Below are 24,036 nucleotides of genomic sequence, written 5' to 3' on the forward strand. Positions count from 1 at the left end.
CCTCTGCCCCAGGCCTGAGCCCCCTCCTGCACCCCAAACCCCTCATCCCTGGCCCCACCCCAGAGCCCACACACTGAGCTCCTAGCCTGCACCCCCACACACACCTAACCCCCTGCCCAGCCCAGAGCCCCCTCCCACACCTTAAAACCCCTCACATTTGTGACCTCTTCCCGGAGCCTGCAGCTCCAGCCAAGCTGGATCCCTCACCCTCTCCCTCACCCCAACCCCTTACCCCAGTCCGGTGAAAGTGAATGAGAGTGGGGGGACAGTGAGAGAAGGAGGGTGGGGGAATGGAGTGAGTGGGGGGGGCCCTCAGAGAAGAGGCAGGTCCTCAGGGCAGGGCGAGGGTGTTCAGTTTGTGCAATTAGAAAGTTGGCAACCCTAGTTTCTTCAGTCTTTTGCAAGATTTATTCGCCAATGATTTCACTTTACCCAGGAGCCATCACTTAATGACTGCTTAGTTGTTTGCTATTTATTGTTCTTTTCCACTCTCTATACAATTGTATTCTAGCCTATGGATTCCTATACAACCTTCATCACCATAGTATCTGAGCGCCTTCCAGTTGTATGATAAGTGGTATGACTAATATTTGTGACACAGAGTTTGTTCTTCCTCTCCCCAGAGGGAGAATGGTACATACAGTGGAATGTTTTGTTTTAGTGGGTGGTTATTTTTGCTTGTTTTGTTTTTATTGTACACATTGCTATGTGCTTATATTAGAGATGGCAGGTCAAAGATGTGTGCCTTGCACTTGCCTTAGACCAGCCCCTGAGACAGCTGTCTCCTACATAGAAAAGCTTTCCCTTTCGAGTAGATAAGTTTCATTGTGCCTAAGGAGCAAAGTTGTCAACCCTGCTGTTCCCCTCAAACCCAGACCTTTGAATTAGAAGTACTGTATAGATAAACAAGTATAGTTGATTGGAGTAAGATTGAGGCAGAAGCCATTTCTGCAAGATTCACTATAGTTTTTTACACTAGTTATTACATAGTTTGAACTGCAGTGAAATGGCTAAACCAAAACCCTGAATCCCAATACTTTGACTTTAGATTTAAAAATCTAGGATTTTGCCGCTTGATCCCTTTTCTATAAGGGCCAGATCTCCAGCCCAGACTCAGGAATCTAAGGTGTACACTATTCCCAGACACCACAGATAAGAGTATTTGAGGGCAGGTTCCGGAGGATAACAAGATGTCTGCTCCACCCTGACAGGGACAACCAAAAATAGAGCACACATACTCCTCCTGCTACCAGTCTAGCTCCTTCTATATGCCCTTGATCACACTGCCCCAGTACCAAGACATTCCCTGCATTATTGCCATAACGTTTTGGTGGCAGACAAAAATTCAGAACAGTCAGTATATATAAACCACTTCAGTAGGCAGACTGAGTACAGCTGTCCTTCCCGCCCTGTAAATTAGTTCAATTAAAGATCCGTGTCCTCCATGCACATCTCCAGCTGTAGCGTGTGTTACTTGGGAGTTCCTTTGCGGGGGAGGTGGAAGGAATCTCTCTCACCGGTCCATACAGTGGGGCCATTCCGTGGCTGCTATTCCAACCTTAAGAAGCTATTTACACTGCGGTGCTTGGCAGATAGGAACTTCTTCCGCAGCGGTGTGTGGGATAGTTGGTGGGAAATACGAATGCTAGTTTGAGGCTTGCAAATAGTGCCTATCTGGATCTAAACCCTCCTATCGAAGGAGGGTGCAACTGTGGAGTAGTAAATCCCTGAGGCTACAGTAGTGGCAATGGAGCATAAGACGGAAGGATCCTGCCCCATCTCTGGTCCCTGAACTCCTAGCCTGCACATGGTCCATCTTTTCAATGTTTTTACTCTACAGATTGAGTACAGATATTCTGAACTTTAGCTGTGATGTTTGGGGCTTGTCTACACTCAGAAATCCCAGAAATTTAACTTAAATCTGTTTATTTCAATTCTTGCTCTGCCACAGACTTCCCATAGGGCCTTGGGCAAGTCACTTAGTCCTTCTGTGCCTCAGCTCCTCATCTGTGCAAGGGGGATAATAGCACTTCCCTACCTCACAGGAGTGTTGCAAGGGTAAATACATTACAGATTGTGAGGCACTCAGACACTACAGTGATGGGGACCAGATACATACCTTAGATAGTTAGGTAAACCAGTACAACTTTTGCATGAGGACTTATATCAGTTTAAAACTGATTGTAACGGTTTATCTTTCACCTGTAGATTTACCAGTGCAAACTAGACATTGGTAAAATTAAGCCACAATTAAATCAGCTAGATAACAGAAAAGAATTCTGGCTGTAAATACTGCACTGGTTGTTCAGCACTGAACAGAAGGTGCACACAGAGGGTTTAATGCTTCTCTCAATCACACTGGGTTTATGCCAGTTTAATTCCATTGATCCCACTGGAGTTTCCTCACTGTTTGTACCAGTATAACTGAGAGAAGTGTGAGGCCCAGAGGACAGCAGGGATCCATGGTGAGAATAAAGCATTAGACAGTTGTGTTTCTCTTCACTGCCTGGGCAGTTTTCTAGTGAATAACTTGTACCTCACAACAAGGAGCAATAACAATTATGCTGTTGATTTACAGATGTTCAATGCAATTTTAGAATAAAAAGGAATAAATGCCTCAGAGAAAAGTCATGTTGTATGCAAAGGAGAGAAAAAATGCATTGGAAGCCACTATTAAGTGACACCCTCCCCCCTCCTTTTGGCATTTACCCCAAAGTGAAGCAGTTGTGGGGGGAAAACAACAACAATAGGCTTCTGTGTTGCATTACTCTAAAAATGCACTTGAATGAAAGCAAATAGTATCATAATGAGCTAAGTCAGAGAGCAGTGTTCAATTAGCTGTAGAACTTAAAGGAGTTTATAATAGCAGCTCTTATAAAGAAAGACCCGGTTGGGATTTGTCATGGAAAAGAGGAGAATGTGTGGTAAGTTAAATGCCATTTATAAAATGGGAGAGTCTGATCAAACTGATCCAGATTAGTCCTTCACAGTGGTAAAACCTTAAAATTAGGACATGGGGATAAAAAGAGGGTTTAGTCTAAACTATTTCATGCAAAGGGTATTCAACATATGGAATATGTTACCCAGAAGAGTAACTGAAGGAAGGAGGACTAATGTTTTCAAGAGGGAAAAGGACAAGGAACTACATAAGAAAATTTCAAGCTTCAAAGGGATATTAGTCAGATTTTTGCTAAAGAGTATCCGACCCATTTCTGGGTGGTGTGCAGGAAGGGGGGGGGGGGTCTGAGGGAAATTTTGTGCTGATCATGGATTTGTTATTGTTCCTCCATAGATTGGCAACAGGGAGTGTCTTTTTTTTTTTTTTTGCATTTTGCCTTGTTGTTTCATGACAGTATTTTTGCCCTTCTGCGGTACAATGAACAACTAATAACATTTTAAGAACTTTACATTTTGTTGTAAAAATATTCTAACATATAGGGCCAAATTCTGGAGTCCTTACTCATTTCATTCTCCCCAGTTGATTGTACTGGAAGTTTTAGGACAGAAAAGATTTTCAAAAGGAGGTGGGTGCCTAGTTCTTTTCCACACTTGTGCAAACATCACCCTAAATAAAGAAGCCCTCAGGGCTGAGTCCATGCACTGCAGATGATGGCAGATTTGTCATCAGGACAGAGCATGTTACAATTTATAACAATGCTGCTGACTGTATCCTGCTACGTATGAGTCTATTACTCAAGTTTGTATGCATAAGAACCACAGGACTAAAGCATGGCGAAAAAATTTGGCAAACGCCTTTTTTCAGAGAAAAATGCAAATTTGTGTCAAATTCACTGAACTATTTCTTTACAAAACAAAAAAAATTCAGCAAAAAATCAAAATATTTAGTTTCAACATTTTTAAAGGACACATTTTGATTCAAAACAATGTATTAATTTGAAATTTACTTCAATTTCATAAAACAAAGTTTAAAAAGGTAAAACTCCAACAAACTGAAATTTTATTTCGGTTCAAATAAAACACTTTGTTCAACCCATGAATTTTTTCAACTTTCTGGTTCACCACAAAAATTTTAAAATTTGTTTTGTGTTGACACACAACTTCCCCCCCACATTTTTTTTAGAATAGCCAGCAAATCAAAAAAACAGTTATTTGCCTACTTTGACTCAGAATCAGTCTTCTGCTATACTGAAGGGTATAGATGGCTGTGTTATTATTGGATTACTCCCTGTCCAATGATACACTGTTATGTGAATATGTAAAGAGACTGATAAAGCTAAAGTAAACAGTAAAATGAGAAAAGCAAAAATGGCCCAAAACCACAACCTCTAATCCAAACCCCTTCTAACTCCAGGAGTATTCAGATTCAAATCCCAGGATCTTCAATGACCCCTATCATTTTGCTCCTAAGTCGCATTCAAAATGGGAAAGGGCCTAACTTTTACATCTAGCTTTTATGTATTTTTTTCTGCATGGGGGAGAGCATGCAGGATAACAAGAGAAGCCACGGCTTTGGAGGTGTTTTCATAAAAATAGTTTGAGAGATTTTGGCATATCTAATCCAAACCTTCAGTCTAATCTCAATTTATTCTCTAGCCTAGTGGCTCTCAAGCTTTCCAGACTGCTGTACCCCTGTCAAAGGGAGTTTTGTGTATCCCCAAGTTTCACTTCACTTAAAAACTACTTGCTTACAAAATCAGACCTAAAAATACAAACGTGTCACAGCACACTGTTACTAAAAAATTGCTGACTCTCATTTTTGCCACATAATTATAAAATAAATCAATTGGAATATAAATATTGTACTTACATTTCAGTGTCTGGTATAAACAAGTCAGTCTGTATGAAATTTTAGTTTGTACTGACCCCACTAGCGCTTTTTATGTAGCCTGTTGTAAAACTAGGCAAATATCTAGATGAGTTGATGCACCCGCTGGAAGACCCCTGCATGGTTGAGAACCACTGCTCTAGCCCAAACCTTGAAAACCATTCTAAAACCTAATCTCAATCTGAGGACCAGTTCCTGGGTCAATTGCTAGGAAGGAGAACAAAACAAAAAACGTTGAGCTAGAGGTTCTCTTCTGTTTCTAAAACTTCTCATACAGCACACCTATATGCTTTTTTATTAGGTGAAGAATCTATTTTGAAAATCAGGTACAGATGTTTTGGTCATGGAGCGCTCATTTCATAGGCAACTGTCAATCCACTGGATCAAGGGGTAGCATAAGAGGTCTAATCAGGTGCCTGATGAATTTGCTTATAGTTGACACGCCAAATTCAAGAGCAACACAGCTTGTTAACAAATTTCATAGATCCATGTGTTGTCTGAATTGGAGTCCAAGATTACAGCAGTCTGCTTTCTTCTCTCTTTAACTGGAGTGTATTAATAAAAATAAGAGAAATTAGTCCATTTTCTCATTAAGTTAGATATTTTCTCCTGCTATGTAACTGAAAAACATTTGGGTTAACACTTGTGGTGGCTCCAAGGTTCAGATCCAAAACGTATCAAAGTTTGGGGGAAAGGGAAGAAGTGTTGGGATCGGAGATCTTAGTTCAGGCCCATGTGTAGAACACATCAAATCAGGAAGGAACCACAGTGTCCTCTATGACCACATTGCCCAGTAACTTGCAAACATTTCTCTCATTCCACCTTCTCAGGTCCAAGATACCAGTTATGTTCTATACGAGTCAATTTCTGTTCCCAGTTGCACCAGGGTAAATCAGGAGTAACACCACTGAAGTCATTAGAGTTATGCTGAGTCTACATCAATGTAATTGAGAGCAGAATACATCATGTTTTTTCTTAAATTCTTTCAGGTTATTTTCAGTCATGGTGATCATAAGCATTAATGCCTGACCCATTCCCTTTTGGGTTCCCTCAGAACATGTCACCAGCACTAACAGTAGTCTAATGGAAATCTGACAAGCTCAGACAATAGGCCACGTTATAATTTCAATCATAAGCAAGTAACTCTTAAAGTCACTTGGTTTGTGTGTGAATGAAAACAGAATTTGACCCAAGATCTTTGATTTCAAGTGTTGTATGTAACCCATGCCTACTTGGTATGGCACTCTGTCCCCCTTTGGTGGTGGCTTGGCCACCTGGAGATTGATGAGCCTGCTACAGCCTTGGCTAAGAGTTGGGTGTTTTAGGTCAGGTAGCAGATACCCATGCATTAAGATCCAAAAGTCACAGGTTCTATCCCAACTACGAATGGGCCACCCAGAGCTGTTGGTGCCCCTTGCAAATGGGAGAAAATGTCCCATTTTCTTCTTCTTTTTTCAGTAGTCCCAATATGTGCCTCTAAAATTCCTTATCTTGTCTAAGTATCTCCAGCACAAATGTGTTCCACGTAAACCAAACCTCTGCCTATGCACCACAGTCCGGTGGCATTTAGAGAATATTTTTTAATTGCATCCATGTTGGGTTGTCATGTTCTTCTCTTCTCTTCACTCACCTAATTCTTAGTCCAATCTACATTCAAACCACAAACCCTGTCCCCATTTGTACTGTAACTATGGGGGCGGGGGAGAGGGAGCTCAATCATATGGTATAGGAGGACACATTAAATTCTTGAGGTGTGGTGTGCTTTTGAACCTTAGCTTTTTAACAGTTTTCCAAGAGGGCATGTGAGCTCTTTTCCAAATGTGTATATTCTTCCCCTCAGTGATAGCCACTGCAAAAAGCTGCCTTCCCCTCAACGGAAGCCCTACACTCTTGCTTGCAGCTCAGTAAACTGCTTAAGCTTCCCGTTGTCAAATAAGTCTGAAAAGTTATTATCCCCCTTGCATCCAATTATCTCAGGATGTTAAGTGACCTCTCACCTTCTCTAAAGAGTTTGCCCATCTGTACGCCTCCCAGAAGTTCCTAAGGATGTGATTGCTTTGCTCTGTTTTTACACTGGGGTCTCCTCCATATTTTCTAGAAGCAGGTTACGCTTAGGTTAGGAAACAGATTACCTACTTTCAGAGGTTTCAGTGAATACTGTTCCAGCTTTCTAGCACTGGTAGTGTTGTGGTATTTTAACAGGGCCCTTTATTCTCCATCTACATGGATTATATTTGCTGGGTGAAACTCCACAACAAACATCTTCAGAGAGCTAGACTGTCATAGCCCTTATTCACTGGAAGAAAAGAGAATAAACCTCTCCATCCCCTCCTGTTACTCCCTAGCTCAGCCTGCTCACATCCTGATTTTGGCTGCAGCGGAGAGATCAGGGCTGCTCACCCAATATCCTCACTATGGATGTGTCTCCACTGAATGCAGGAGTTGTGACTGCAGCATACATAGATGTAACCCAAGCTAGTTTAGATACCAAGAGCCGTAAAGCTGCTGGAACACAGTTCACTGCATGGTCTAGCTAGAGGGACCAGATGTCCTGGATTTTATAGGGGCAGTCCAGATATTTGGGGCTTATTTGTCTTATATAGGTGCCTATTACCCCTCCCCCGTCCCAGTTTTTCATGCTTGCTCTCTGGCCACCCTAGGTCTAGCCCCACCCACTCAGGACACTCAAGCAGCTGCTGTGGCTTCACTGCTATTGTCACTCGAGCTAACTTCGCTCTAACTCAATGAAAGCTAGCTCAGGTATGTCTATGTGCCCTGAGAGCAAGTGGGTGGGGAGCGGTGGTAGAGAGAGGGGGAATGCGAGGAGCCCTAGCTTCATCCCACTTCCCTTACTCACTGGCAAGAGCAGCTGGCTGGGAGCAGGGGAGAGTAAGCTTCTCCATGGAAAGAGATGAAGTCACTTACTCTTTCACCAGAGCAGAAGGGGAGCAGGGGAGGAACAGTGAATCTGAATCAATTTATTTTCTGGGCTTCTCCTGGGGTGATGCAGCTGTGTGTGGCCCTTACTCAGGCCACATTGTAGGGTTATGCTGTAGTCCAAAATGAGTACGCTTCATTCCCACTTCCTGCAGGACAACAGCACTTTGATTATTTTAATCAGGGATTTCTACTGAGCACATTAAAATCTAAGATTTGGCTCACCCCACCTGAAAAAATAAAACATCTGATTTTTTTTCTTGCTAAAAGGGGAAAGCAAATGAAGTGCATTACACCTGAATTACATTGATCCTCTACTATTACAGCCTGTTGCCAAGTCATTCTCAATTTCAGAAGACATCTGAGATCATCAAATATGATTTACCCCTAGATGCCTTGCAATATATTTTCTCGACACCTTTTCATCTCTTCCCCCCAACACTTCATCTTTTAGGGACCCAAATAAATAACGCAAGTAATAATTTAGACAGAGATAGAAGCATTTCTGATTTGACCTGTTAACTTTAGAGTTTGCTTGGTACAGCATGAGATTGGAGGGGGAGGGCAATAGCTAGGAACCAGGAAGAGGAAGGATGGTCTAGTGGTTACGGCCATCCCTTATAACTAGGGTGACCTAGGTTCCCTTCCCTGCTCTGCCACAGACTTCAAGTTTGGCCAAGTTACATAGGGCTTGTCTACACATACTGGAGGGTTGATGTTGCGGTGAATGATGCATCAGTGGTCGATTTAGCGGGTCTAATGAAGACCCACTAAATCGACCATGATCGCTCTCCCATCAACTTCTACACTCCACAGAATGGAGAAAAGTAGGGGGAGTCGACAGGAGAGCGTCTCCCGTCGACATCGCGTAGTGTGGACTCTGCGGTAAGTGGATCTAAGCTATTAATGTAACTCAAATTGCTTAGCTTAGATCGACTTTCATGCATAGTCAAGACAAGGTCTTAGTCTCTGTGCCTCAAATTCCCCAGGAATACCATCACTCACCTATCTCACAGGGGTGTTGTGAGGATAAATACATTGAAAATTGGGAAGTGCTCAAACAGTATGGTGATGGGGGCCACGTAAGTGCCTACAATGGTTCTGGGGCCTCTCCCAGGGCTGATACAATTTAGCACTGCTCCTGGGTATACCTAACAGAGTTCCATCATGCTTCTTTCTTCACCTGACATGCCCCTAAGCTGCGGAGGAGAAGGTAGAGGCACAGGCCCCAGCTATGGCACAGATGCACCAACAGGGAGTTTACATACACCATTAGAATTTGTTGCTGGGTATTTGCAGCTGGATCATGGCCCCTTTTGTGCTCCTGAAGTAGTGCACAGGGGCCATAACCCGATGGAAAAATCCAACCATGATATCCATCTGGATAACATTCCAGAATATAATTGGGGAATACAGCTCATTGAGTTCTGTGCAGAAGTGGTCAAATAAACAAAACAGCACATTTTACACATGAGTTATTATAGCATGAAAGAGCTCTGTCAAATATTGGAATGTAATGTTTTCCATAATGCATCAGCCTATGGACCTAATCCTACAGTGATCTCCAATCTGACACCAGAGTCCTTCCCAGATTTTGTGTGTCCAATCCTGCCTCCAGCAGTGGTGAACACCTGATGATTCATAAGAAAATGAACACCCCTCTGCCACTGCCCATATAAGAGAGGAATTATTTAAGGAAACAAGCTCAGTACCAATGTGGACACAAGAACAAACGGATAGAAACTGGTCATTGGGAAGTTAGACTTGAAATTAGACAAAGGTTTCTAACCATCAGAGGAGTGAAGTTCTGTAACAGCCTTCCAAGGGAAGCAGTGGGGGCAGAAGACCTATCTGGCTTTAAGATTAAACTCGATAAGCTTATGGAGGAGATGGTATGATGGGATAACATGATTTTGGCAATTAATTGATCTTTAACTATTCATGGTAAATAGGCCCAATAACCTGTGATGGGATGTTAGATGGGGTGGGATCTGAGTTACTACAGAGAATTCTTTCCTGGGTATCTGGCTGGTGAATTTTGCCCACATGCTCAGGATTCAGCTGATCGCCATATTTGGGGTCGGGAAGGAATTTTCCTCCAGGGCAGATTGGAAGAGGCCCTGGGGGTTTTTCGCCTTCCTTTGTAGCATGGGGCACAGCTCACTTGCTGGAGGATTCTCTGCTCCTTGAAGTCTTTAAACCAGGATTTGAGGACTTCAATAGCTCAGACATAGGTGAGAGGTTTTTTGCAGGAGTTATTGGGTGAGATTCTGTGGCCTGTGTTGTGCAGGAGGTCAGACTAGATGATCATAATGGGCCCTTCTGACCTTCGTATCTATGAATCTATGCAGTAACTCTTGTGGTGATCAGCTGTCAGTGGGATTCCTCCATTAAATTTATAAAGCATGTATATGAAGGGCTGAAGAGAGCTGAGCATGAATTACTCTGAAGTCCTTTCTTCTAGTTCCAGTTCCCTGGTTCCTCCTTCACATCCACACACTCAGCTGTATAATTATAGTGAGCTTCATAAGTAGCATTGCTTTGTTCCACAGTAGCTAAAAAGCATTGCCAGTTACCCGATTGCTTAAGAGGAGATAAATTCCTCGTTTAAACCAGTTGCAATGTATCTAATTTGCCTACCACCTAGACCCACTGCCGATACTGTTCAAAGCCTATTTTCTTCTAATATCTAGCTATTAGTATATGCTGCCAGACATATCAGATAGCCCACATTCTGAAATTATTCCTTCAAATACTTTTAGTGATGAGGAAGAAGGAAATGTGAATTGGCATCAAGATGGCACTTGTATTAAGATATAAGTAAAAGTATGATGATTTTGATGTTAGTGTGAGATTTGCAAAAGCAAGGTGGTTTTTGGTTTAGTCTCATGTTATAACTGGCAAAAGTGCAACAATTGCATAGGTATAATAAGGATGCAAAGATCATGCTCCGAGTTTACGTGCATGAGTTTGTTTCTCCATGATGCTGAGCATTCTGAACCCAATCCAGCAAAGCACTTAAGCATGTGCTTAACTGAAAGCACAGGAGTAGTCCCTTGGAACTTAACAGAATTTTATACTGGAAATTTTATGCAAAGGTACATATACTACCGAATTCAAAGGTAAAGTTCTGTTTTTAAAGACAACAAAACATGGAGAGTAGCCAAAGTAATTTGAACAGCCTTAAAACTCATGGCAACACTACACACACAGCTAGTAATGTGGGCTAAGGGTGTGATTTTTTTTTATGACGTTTCTATACCAGCAAAAGTCCTAGTGGAGACAGTTATACTGGCTAAAAGGTCCTTTTGCTGGTATAGCTTATTTCATTTGGGGAACTGGTACGAGCTATGCCAGTAGCGTAACTGTGTCTACACTAGGGCTTGTGCTGGTATAAGCTGTCTCCCCACTAGGAACATTTGATGGTATAACGAAACCAGCAAACTTTTTCTAGTGGAGCCCAGGCTTTTCTGTTATTGGTAGGAACAGGCAATCTCCAGTCTCACACCTAGAAAAGCACTTGTACTTACTTTATCAGATGGGGCCATACAGCAATAAGTTCACAAGACTTGGATTCATTTTTGATAAGTCCTGTAGAAGTAGTTATTTAAGCCCGTCAAGATTTCTTGATTTCAGAAAAGCTACTACATTTGTGTAATTATTTTTTTTTTTTTTGGCAGAAGGGACTAAATATTTACAGCAGTATGCTCACTGGCGTTATTTATGTTTCTCTTTATGGCCTTGATTCAACTTTATGCACTTTATGTGCAGCAGAATCGGCATCTAACTCTGATTCATTGTAATCACAGTCTCCTTTGTCCTTACTGTGAAAGAGCCTTTTCCAAAACTCACTGAATTCAATAGGAGTCTGACCAGTGACTATTATGGTGTTTGGATCAGGCCCCAAGTCCTGTAGTGAGAGCTCTGGCCTTAGTTGTTTTTGTATCTGTATATATATATTGGAGCTGTGTGTCAAACAAGACTCTTCTGTTTGGAGGCATGTGTACCTTCAGGGAAAACAGAGAAGAGAGTTCTCTCTTTTTGATTCACAAAGTAGCCAAGTGCATCTTTCTGTGTGGCTCTGAAGAAGCCAGGAGCCATGGGACCTTGGAAAGCAAACACAAGTGCAGTTTGGATTTAAATTAAATGAAGCTCCCCACCATGTATTTTGTACAATGACCTGTCACGGTTGCAGTCCTGGTGCTCAGTGAAGCACAAAGACAGCTGCCTTAATGTTCCCCCATGGGTGAACATCACCCCAGAGGGATGAAGAAGAGATAGGACAATGGCTTTGCCCCTCACTGTGCATCAGTCAATGGAGCAGTTCCGGTGCAGCAGAGGGGGTATCAGTACACCACCTAATGTCGTGGTCCCCAAACTTTTCCACAGTCATGCCTTTCCCCCATCCCTAACTATGCTTCACCCTGGAAGCGGGGCCATGGCTCTCGGGGGTGGGGGGGACAGGGGTAAAGGGGCAAAGGCTGAAGCCAGGTCTGGGGCCAGGAGGGAGCTGCAACCAGGGGCTGAGCCTGCAGGCAGGGCTGGAACCAGGGCTGGGAGCAGAGCTGCGGCTGGGGGCCAAAGCTGGGAGCAGGGCTGGGGCCGGGGCCAGGGCCAGGGCCAGGGCCAAGAGCAGAGCTGTGCCCAGGGGCCAAAGCTGGGGGTGGGGCTGGGGTTGGGAGCAAAGCTGCAGCCAGATTGTGGTCTGGGGCCAGGGCTGGGAGCAGAGCTGCGGCTGGGGGCCAAAGCTGGAAGCAGGGCTGGGGCCAGGGCCGAGAGCAGAGCTGTACCCGGGGGCCAAAGCTGGGGGCGGGGCTGGGAGCAAAGCTGCAGCCAGATTGTGGTCTGGGGCCAGGCACAGAGCTGGGAGTTGGAGTCAGAGTCTGCTGGGAGCAGAACTGGGGTGGAGTGGGGCTGAGTGGTGCTCCCTCCCTGCCCCCATGGGGACTGCCCCAGGCCCCACCATGTCCCCCCAAACATTCCTCCATGCCCCCATAGGGGAGCATGCCCCACAGTTTTAGGACCACTGGCCTAATAGGAGTGGAAGGAGAAATTCTCCAGTGGCAGTACAGCTCCCTGCCACCAGGCTGTACCTGAAAGACACGTTTGAGGCCGATAAGATGAAGAGTAAAACATTCTAATAAGAGCACCCCCTAATTTTGGGAGTCACATGTAAAATAAACCATTATGTTCTTTAGAAATCATATTAGAGCTAGTCAGAAAATCCTTTTTTTTTTTCTTTGAAGAAAATTTTGTGGGAGAAATCCCAGTTCAAAATTTGAGAAAAATATTTCAGGGTTTTCTGCAGAAATTTTTGTTTCATTTCAATTCTAAACAACATTTGTTATGGTTTCCTCGTGCTCTCCCAGTCTGTCTGTATCCAACTGTTCTCGCTGGTCTTATACTTAGTTTCTAAGTTTTTGGTGGCAGGAACCATAATTTTATTCTGTTTGTACAGCACCTAGCACAATGGGGTCCTGCTCCATGACTGGGGCAACTTGGCACTGCGATAATACAAAATATAATAATTCTGAAATGAAATCAAATATACCAATTGCAAAACAAAGTGTGAAAACAATTTCTCTCACATGCGCACAATTTATTTTTACTGTCCCACCACTCCCGTTTTTCAGAGGTGAAAGTGAAAAAGCTCAAAAGCGGGGGCAATACCCAAAAATTAAAGATCGTAAAAAAAAGTTCTCTTCCATTTCCAAAAACCAAAACAAAATCTACATTTTAAGTCAAATCCAAGCAAAAAAAGGTCATTACATTCTGAAATGTCAACTTGAAACAAAAATTTTCATTTTGAATTCTCTGACTGGAAAATCTAAAAGCATCATACAAATAGGCAACATCTTCCAACAGAAACTTGCAGTGCTGATGAAGCTCCATGTTCCAATGGAAACATTTTGGTGTAGAAACTTTTGATCAGCTCTAAGATTCTAATTATCATCAGTATGGTAGCAGAGGGGCAGGACCCTGATTGTTCATGTGTCCTTAACTGCATTTCCCCTTCTCCCACTGCTCTAACAACTTGTCAAAGGCACCAGTATCAAATGGAACAACAAATTAAAACAAATTTAGTCTTTGACTAATGTCATTTCTCATTTTAACAAATCAAAAATAATTAGAAAAATGATTTAAGGGAGAACAACATTTAAAAACAAATAAAACCAAACCATTTCACCCAAATGCGTTTCCCAATTCCTTAAGACCTGGGCCTTGAACTTTCCTGAAGAATTCTACTCTGAAATAAAGATTGTGTCTGAAATTTCAAGAGGATTGGTTTGTGTTCAGCAAAATAATGGGGCATGGGCAGAAGTAAACTTCAGATGGAAGACTGGTCTCAACCTTAATTATGGGGAGATTAAGCCTTCAAAGCAAACCAATCTCAGTTGAAACCAAGAGGAACTGCAACTATTGCCTGATTTTGATGCAAAACCATTAGTTGAGCCAGACTAGGTTCAGGTTTACTTGGAAAGTTTGTGAACCTTTACAAAACTGTTCAACAAACTTAGATGGAGTTTCAAGACTAATGAAACATGAAACCATGCCTCTTTTGTGTGGCTTTGGTTTTGTTATGAACATCTTGTACAACTCAAAAACTTCTTATTCTTGATAATCAGCCTTAACTTCCCTTTCCTTAGTTTAATCCCATTTCTCCTGATTACACCCTTTTCCACCACTCTTAAAAAAAAACAAACCCCTCTCTCTCACTGGTGCTTTCCATTGGGTTATCATGACCTCGTGCCCTTTGTCACCACATCGCCAAATCATAGAGATTTACTTCTTTGACCTTTCTTCCAAAGCCTGTCCCGCAAGCCCTAAATTAATTTTTGGTGGTCTTCCATCCTCCTCCTATGCTATGGCAACATCCTTCTGCCCTTAGAATTGCATGCAATGTTCTATATGCCTTCCAATGCTATAGAGCAGTGTGTTTAAACCTCTGGTCTACGGAGTCCGCAGACTGTCTAAGATTTCCAAAGGGATCCACACCTCCATTTGAAATTTTTTAAGGGGCTGCAAATCAAAAAAGGTTGAAAACCACTGCTATAGAAAGACCGTCCCTTCTCTGCTCTCTAGTAGGATGCTTCTGCATAAACAGCTCAAATAAACATTGGATTTCTTTGCCATTATTTCCCATTTTAAGTTCACATCTATGTTTCTGTCCAGTATTTAGATTTATTAAATATTGTGCCTCACCAAGGCTTTATATCCCTTCTAGGTCTGGTTAGGCATTGCTGCTTTCGAAGTTTCTCTTTCCCACTGAATAGCTTTGTTTAGGATTATTATTCCCCTGGTGTATGAGCTTGCAATTTCTAGTTTGACTCATTTTGTTATTTTCTGCCAATTTTTCTAACCTCTTCAGGTCCCTAGCAGAGATTGTATTTCTCTCTGCTCACTGGTGTTTGCATCCCCTCCCCATTCAGCTGCAAATTTAATTAATTTTCTCTTTGACCCTTCTGCCATTAAAGCTCATTAATGAAAAAGGTTACAAATTAGGCCTAATACTAGAGCTGCTTGAACTATCTGCAGTGAACAATTTGAAGCATTTGACCATTTTTCCATTTGAAAATGACCTTGGGGGGTGAGGATGTGCAGGCTAGGTTCTCTGTTGGTGTAAACTTAGCATAGGTTCCATGCAGGCAATAGAGATATTCTTATTTACACCACCTCAGGATCTGGCCCTTAGATTTTTACAGGTGTGGATGGTGCTCAGAATTATGTAGTGAATGAGATACCTGAAAATATTTCAGCTTCTGGGCACTTGCAAACTATTTGCCACAACTACTGCTTTAAGTATTTGCCGGGCTTAATTAGCTACTTGACTGGTAACTTAAGTCACATGGTATCGTTTCTGCTTCCTCAGTAGATGATGGACTGTCTACACATTTAGCATGCTAATCACTTGACCGCTTAGCTCCCAAACTCTCAAAGAGCTTCCAAGGTAGTCTTTGAGGATAAGGCAGTAGACTAAGATTTGGGAAATCTGGCTTCAGCTTCCAGCTCTGCCCCAGACTTCCTGTGTGACCTTGGGCAAGTCGTTTAATTTCTTTATGCCTCAGTTCCACCCTTTGTAAAAGGGGGGAAATAGCATTTTGCTTCCTCATGGGAATGTTGTGTGGCTGAACCTATAAATGTGTGTGTATTAGAAAGATATTAATGGGATGAGAGCCATATATGTACCTAGATAGAAGAAGATTGCACAAACATTTCCATTCTGAATACTCAGGTAAATACACGTCGTAACAATGCCATAAATGCCATTAAAGAATGGGGAGAAAGATACCTCTACATACTGAGCAGAGACACATCTCTATTCTTCTTCTTCAGGTAGCCCACTTACATTACAGGGGACTAACATTCCTCCCCCGACATCCATGTCCTCTTTCTAGGTTAACAACAAATGGCCATGGTGTGTATTTCTCAAACCAAATTTCACTCTCCAGGCTTAGCATCATCAATCCTTCCTTTGAGGGATGAAAAGAAAAGGGAGGCCAGGAGGGAAGGAAGCAAAAGGAGTCCTTTCAAAAATGAATGTTTCCTACTTTTTTTTGTAATCAGCATGTCATAAGAAAAATATTAATTATAATACTTTGTGTTTATAACACCTTTTGTCCAAGAATTTCAAAGCAATTTATGAACGGTACGTAAGCCTCACCCCAATCCTCATTTTGCAGATGCGGAAACTAAGGAATGGAGATCATGATTTGCCCAAGGTCACCCAACAAATCAGTAACACAGCTAAATAGAACTGCGGAGTCCTGACTCACAGTCCTTACACCTAACACCATCGACACAACAAAGTGAGTCAATGGAGAACCAGGCTACAGCAATCTTATAGGCCTAGACAGACAGGGCTTATGTATCAAGCCATGAAAATGACAAATTAAAATAAGTCACAACTGGAAAGGACCTGGTAGGTGATGGAAGTGTTCTGATTTCTGAATTTGATTATAAACCTGGGGATAGAGCTAGCATGGTTGATATTGCACCGGACGTTGATAGTAAGTATCTCACAGGGACTGCTGAAGGAAACTGGGGAGTGCTGAGTTCCTATAGGAAGGTGCTGAGTACCCTGAACTCCTAATGAAGTCAGTGAATGGTTGAAGGTACAGAGCCAAAACCAAATAGAACTACCTTTACATAAGGTGCAAAAAGCAACCCACGTTCCAAGAGATGATAGAATCATGGGACTGGAAGGGACCTCGAGAGGTCATCTAGTCCAGTCCTCTGCACTCATGTCAGGACTAAGTATTATCTAGACCATTCCTGACCTGCTCTTAAAAATCTCCAATGATGGAGATTCCACAACCTCTCTAGGGAATTTATTCCAGGGCTAAACTACCCTGACAGGAAGTTTTTCCTAATGTCCAACCTAAACCTCCTTTGCTGTAATTTAAGCCCATTGCTTCTTGTCCTATCCTCAGAGGTTAAGAAGAACAATTCTTCTCCCTCCTCCTTGTAACAACCTTTTATGTGCTTGAAAACTATTATCACATCCCCTCTCACTCTTCTCTTTTCCAGACTAAACAAACCCAATATTTTCAATCTTCCCTCATAGGTCATGTTTTCTAGACCTTTAATCATTTTTGTTGCTCTTCTCTGGACTTTCTCCAGCTTGTCCACATCTTTCCTGAAATGTGGTGCTCAAAACTGGACACAATACTCCAGTTGAGGCCTAATCAGTGCGGAGTAGAGTGGAACAATTACTTCTCGTGTCTTGCTTACAACACTCCTGCTAATACATCCCAGAATGATGTTTCCTTTTTTTTTCCAACAGCGTTACACTGTTGACTCATATTAAGCTTGTGATCCACTATGACCCCCAGATCCCTTTCTGCAGTACTCCTTCCTAGGCAGTCATTTCCCATTTTGATGAGCTAAGCATCTGAAGAATTGGTGTTAAGTTCTCTGTTGGCAATGGTCAGGTATATCTGAGGTGGTCATGTTTCTATCTATTAGAAGATGCTCTTGCTAAAGATTAATTTAAAATATGGCTGTGCATGCCCTTATGGTCTGCTGTGTCTGAAATGAACAGACAGAAATAAAGTTATACATGCCATTTTTAACCATTCTGAAATCAGTTTATTCCAATTTATTAACACAAAACTGTCACCACATGGAAACATTTTACCATTCAGTGAAGCTTTAGAAAAGGCTTGAGTGACCATTTGACAAGATACAATCAACAAATCAGAGTGGCCCCACAGACTCATCGTGAGCACAGATTGCAGATTCAGGAGACCTTCATTTTCCCTCTCCCCCTCCTCCCCACCATGCTGTTGACTCAGTGTGCTACCCTGGGCAAGTCACTTAGGACAAAATTGTCAGAAGTGCCTAAGTGACCAAGAAGGTGGTTGTTTTAGAGCGCTGGGAAAGAAAATGTGCCACGACCACACAAGCCACGTTAAAGCGCTGCCAGACTAGCCCTTAAACTGATATGGCTTAATGGGGTAACTTACATTAGTAAACTAACCCAGGTGTCACAGCTGACCTCAGCTAATGTGGCAGCTCATGAAGACAAACTGATCTCACGTAGCCCTGGCCCAAACCATTTCGGGCTTTCTAGTTGGAAATAAAACAAAAAATCTTGAATTGCACATGGAAGCAAATAGGAGAACCATACAACTGTCAGGGAACAAGTTCAATATGCTGCCTAGGGCTAATATCAAAGAGGCGAGCAGACATTATCAACCAGCTGTAGCTTCTGAGTGATCTAAGGCTATAGCTACACTTACGGAAGTGTGTGGAACATAGGTGTAACCCACACACCTTCTGGGTGTGGTGTTCTGTCCCATCTAGTGGCACCGAGACCACTTTAAAGAGAGATAAAACGAGTCTGCTCTACAGTCTTAGCTAAGAGCCGGTTGGCTTTTAGCTCATGCAGTAGAGGCTCATGCACTAAGCTCCAGAGGTCCCAGGTTCAATCCCACCTGCCGACAACCGGGATCTGTCGGCGTTACATTGGCACTATGCATGCAGCTACATGCCGCAACGAAAGCCAGGCTGCATCCACATTTGTCACTGCAGGATAGTGACATGCAGCAGGGAAAAGCTCTGGCAGCGGGGAAAGGCTCTGGCAGTGAGGAAGACACACTGAAAATAGCGGTGTAGATGTGGGAGGCATTGCTTGGGCATGTCGAGAGCAGGCTGGGTATATCTCATGGGGGTTCAGGCAGGTAGGGAACTCTTTTCTATTCTACCCATCTAAGCTGTGCCTACACGGCCATTTACTCCCAGGTGAGCTAGGCAGGCGGTGACTGTATGCTATACAAAGCTGCAAGTGTAGATGTACCCAAAAATATCCTGCCTGTGATACTGCCTCAAGTATGCTCTGAGTGCTGGATCTGATGTCTAGCCTTATAACTACAAGTCAGGAGTAGGATTTTCTGCAAAAGCTACTCATGAGGTCCTGACCCTTTACTTTTTGCTGTCCAGCTTATGCAGAGCATCCACCTTCACTTTTCCCACATTATCAACTATTTCCAAGATGTAGGTTTTGTTAGCGACCACTTGCAAGTTATTACATGCAACTATATATTTGCATGGGTATATTTGGAGCAGTTGACTGGAGCACAGCATTAGCTTCGGTGACCATTATGCTGACCTTTCTGCTGGGGCACAGCGGTAGCCCCCCTGAGTGCTGTGTTAAACCTGCTGAGCAACGCGTTATGAAATGTTGGTTGTTCAAATGATTTACTTAGCAAGACCAAGTGCTGCATGCCATGGGTCTTTTACACAGTGTGTCATTTGTACTCCGAGATCCATATACACTGAAGGTCATTTTTATTTGAAAAGCAATAAGCATTTGACTGGTTTTTATTTTACACACACACAGAGCATAACTTTGCTGCAAGCAACAGAGTTTAGGTTTAGGTGAACTCATACGGTAACAAAGATAAGAATGGAGAAAACACATTTCTTGTCCATAAAAGGACAGATCACCACATTCACAGAGGGCAACTCTGATCTTGCTGCAGTTCCAAAGAACAAAGTAGGAAATTCAGAATTGCTAAATGAGTTATATATGAGTTTCATTATAACTGTTCAGAGACTGCCTTTGAAGTTCTTGCTGTGTGTTTTCCCCAGTTTAACTGTTTCAAAGTTGACCAATGGCACTTATTTGTACAGCAGTATGTGTAATTCAAATTAAAACAACCACTTCACTTATGGATCAGCTCAAACACTGTGTCATGGCCACTATATAACTTGTATTTAGCTTAGGCACTCTGGTTACATTCCCCAGACCTGAAGAAGAGCTCTGTGAAGTTGGCCCAATAAAATATATGACCTCACCTATCTTGTCATATGTGGTATCCATTTGGAGGTGCATGCATGATTCTTGAAAAAAGTGCTCTCTGATCTTATACTTATAAATGCTAGTCGCAGACACTGCAGTGTTCTGGGTAATTGCTTGTTGATTGTTTTGAATTATTTTTATAAGCACTGAATATTATTAGAATATCATTTTTTAGTACAATTGGAGTTGCAGTTATCTTAGGCTAAAATGTCCAAAGTTGGATGCCTAAAGTTACACACCTAGGCCAAGATTTAAAGCAATGGGTACCTAGCATTTATGACAGCTTCAGAAAGCTCAACACTTTTGAAATTGTAAACACGTAGCCATGTGTTCAGTTAAAGACACACAAAAAGTCAACCCAGAACAGATCCCTAACAGAAAGCATGATACTGCACACACAGTTCTCCCCCTGCAAAGGGGTTGAGAGAAAAACTGAAACCGTTATGACAGATATGAGTCACATCTCTTAACGTGCTGCTGGAGGACACTCAGATACTTGGGTGGTATAAGAACCCCCATAGAATGACGCAGTTGCTGAACCATGGGTAGGGACCTCGTTTTTAAACTCTTGTTCCTTAAGCTATATGTAGGCTTCCTAACAAACACCACCATTTTCAGAGAGGGTGAGCCCCTCACTCCTCCCATTGAAGTCAAATTTTAGCCCACTTTGTGCAGAATGTAGAATCAACTATGAAAGAACACACAGCTCAGATGCCCTGTGAATCCATCTATAGTTCATACTCGCCTTGTACAGGGCAAATGATGGCTTTCCAAAAATAAAGGATAAGAAACCTCTCATCCCTGACTGTTTCGCTGTCTCTGGGCTATGTGCTCCTATATCAAAAGCCATCTGTACAGAGGGAGGAACAGCACTGTGGGCTGAACCACTGCTACTGTTTTTATTCCCCAGCGCACGGCGGTCTAGCGGATACAGCACTTCCTGAGACTCGGGCGATCTGGATTCTATTTCCAGCTCTGCCACTGATCTGATGAGTGACATTGGGCAGATCACTTCCCCCTCTCTGTGCCTCAGTTTCCCCATATGTAAAAAGGGGATTGATGGCACTGACCTTTTTTAAGCACTTTCAGGCCTACTGATACACAATGCTATGTAGCAGTGAGGTATTGTTTCCATATTGCTCCCGAGTAAATTCTGATCTCCCCTCCCCCACGTATATCTAGTGGTCAGGCCAATCCTGAAGAAAACCGATTATACAGTGGCTTATTCAAATGGTCTCCAATTAGTATTAAAATTATTTTTCAACAGGCTTGTTCAAATGGTTATTCATTTATAGAGCTGAAACTTTAAGCTTGCTCAGTCCATGAAGTCTTGTACCGACAGAGTCAATGACACTAATGGAGTTTCCTCAGTTTACACCACCAATGAATTTAACCCAACACCCCCTCTCAGTGCTAGCCTGCATAATCTCAGTTCTTAGTACGAGGTGTGTCTGCTAAAAGGATTGTGGAAAAATGACCCAGCCTACAGTTTGTGCCATGCTTTCCAGGTGGAGGGGACATGTCTTTGTAGAGAGAGGAACTTAAGACTTGTCTACACCAGTGGTTCTCAACCTGTCGTCCATGGACCCCATCTAAGGGGTCTGCAAAAGACTGACTGAAAACGGACTGAATGGAATTCAACTATATGTACAGACAATAGATTTCCTAAAGGGTCCACCCCTCCATTCATAATTTCCAGAGGGGTTCACAGCTATATTTGAAATTGTTTAGGGGTCTGCAAATGAAAAAAGATTGAGAATCACTGGTTTACACTGCCCTGCAGTTCAGACGACGGGGCATGTGAATAGCAGTGCACATCAAAATGTTGCACTGTAACTCTCCTGTTTGGAAGCTGCAGATATGAACTGAGAGGTTCCTACTTCACCTTAATGCAGTCTGGTTTGAAGAAGACTACATTAGTGCAAACTATGAACCTTTTTAGTTCACACTGCCCGTGTCCACATAGGAGAGTTATAGAATGGCAGGCACTTTGGCGTGCACTGCCCTCTCAGTCCTAACTGTGGGGCAGTGTAGACATGCCGTATGGTCATACTAACCTAGCTCTCTCTGTGAAAATCAAAAAATAAAATCATCCTGCCTGAAAAGTGGATGAAATGTAGATGGAACTAATAATAAAGGGTCACCCATATTATTTCATAAAATGTAATTAAATATTTGGAATAGCTTGTAACAAACACATGGTCTAGCTTCGTCTACACAGACTAACATCTGTCAGACACGTTAAAAAAAATCAGGACTATCCTACTGCATCCAGTAATTCTTATTTCATTGGCTCTAAGTTAACTCTGTGTTTCTTTTCAGATCTTACAGGTGAACAAGGTGATGTCCATCTTGTTTTATGTGATATTTCTTGCTTATCTTCGTGGCATCCAATCTACCAACATGGATCAAAGGAGTCTGCCAGAAGAGTCGATACATTCTCTCATTATTAAACTCATTCAGGCAGACATTTTGAAAAACAAACTCGCCAAGCAGATGGTAGATATCAAGGAAAACTATCAAAACACTATGCAGAAAACAGAGTCTCAGCAGGACGTGGATGGAGTTGAAAATGTGAAATCAGACTTCCAGCCAGTGATCCCAATGGATGCAGAACTATTAAGGCAACAGAAACGCTACAGTTCTCCCCGGGTCCTCTTGAGTGACAATACCCCATTGGAACCTCCACCTTTGTATCTTATGGAAGATTATATTGGAAATTCTGTAGTGGTGAACAGAACCTCCAGGAGGAAAAGGTATGCAGAACATAAGAGCCATCGAGGGGAATATTCTGTATGTGACAGTGAAAGTTTATGGGTTACGGACAAATCATCGGCTATCGACATTAGAGGACACCAGGTAACAGTGCTAGGAGAAATTAAAACAGGCAACTCTCCCGTCAAACAATATTTTTACGAAACAAGGTGTAAAGCAGCCAAACCGGTAAAAAATGGCTGCCGTGGCATTGATGATAAACACTGGAACTCCCAGTGCAAAACATCCCAAACGTATGTAAGAGCACTGACTTCGGAAAACAATAAACTCGTAGGCTGGCGATGGATAAGAATAGACACATCTTGCGTGTGTGCGTTGTCGAGAAAAATAGGACGAACATAAGTCTGCATTTCTTTGCTATATAAATTATTACTTTAAATTATATGATATGCATGTAGCATATAAATGTTTATATGGTTTTATATATTATAAGTTGACCTTATTTATTAAACTTCAGCAAACCTACAGTATATAAGCTTTCTCTCTCAATAAATAGGAGTAAAATGGCATGTGCCTCAGCTGTGGGCAGCTGCAGTTTTATTAGAATATGTTTGTGACTCTGCTTAGCAGCAGCATACCATAATCTTACTGTAAAATCTGTGTAACGTCAGTATTTTTCATTCAGTATTGTCAAGCCAGTGACTGTCATTTAGTAAACTTGTTAAAAATCAGATAAATGTCAAGAGTTGTGTACCCATTTCTATCCCCTGCTATATATTTTCACAAGACAAAGTAGGCGAGGGAATAGATTTTATTGGAGCAACTTCTGCTAGTGGAAAAAAAGACAAGCTTTTGAGCTACACAGAGTTCTTCTTCAGGCCCAGACCTGAAGAAGAACTCTGTGTATGTCAAAAGCTTCTCCCTTTCACCAACAGAAGTTGCTCCAATAAAACGTATTCCTCACCCAACTTGTCTCTCTAATATCCTGGGACCAACACAGCAGCAACAACACTGCAAACCACATATATTTTCATATTTAATTAAAAGTGTTAATTTCTCACCACTGAAAGGAAAACAACATGGCCTACAGCTAACATTAACATTCCAGCCACTGACTAGCTGTAAAATACGTTTTCTGTATGTCATGCCAGTTTTGCCACTACAATTACTGTTGTTTTTCCTCTGTTAGCATTCCAGAACTGCTGCTAATAACCCAGCAATTTTACTTTAGGTTTTTGAAGCACATTTGTTTTGTAACTGGTTTTTAATGCTGCCAATTCCTTTTAGAAGTAAT

At 42.3% G+C, this 24,036-nt stretch overlaps 1 protein-coding gene across 1 annotated transcript in view; it reads left to right on the forward strand.

The window, feature by feature from the left end:
* NTF3 (neurotrophin 3) overlaps positions 1-23,457 on the forward strand; it is a 56,056-nt gene extending 32,599 nt beyond the window's left edge. The window contains exon 2 of the mRNA XM_084618052.1: positions 22,350-23,457. Within this exon, the coding sequence (XP_084474178.1) occupies positions 22,350-23,144 (795 nt within the window). The 3' untranslated portion in view covers positions 23,145-23,457. The remainder of the gene's footprint in view (positions 1-22,349) is intronic.
* The last annotated feature ends 579 nt before the right edge of the window (positions 23,458-24,036 follow it).

The sequence above is a fragment of the Lepidochelys olivacea genome (genome assembly GCF_965140295.1).
Source record: "Lepidochelys olivacea isolate rLepOli2 genome assembly, chromosome: 1".
NCBI lineage: Eukaryota > Metazoa > Chordata > Testudines > Cheloniidae > Lepidochelys > Lepidochelys olivacea.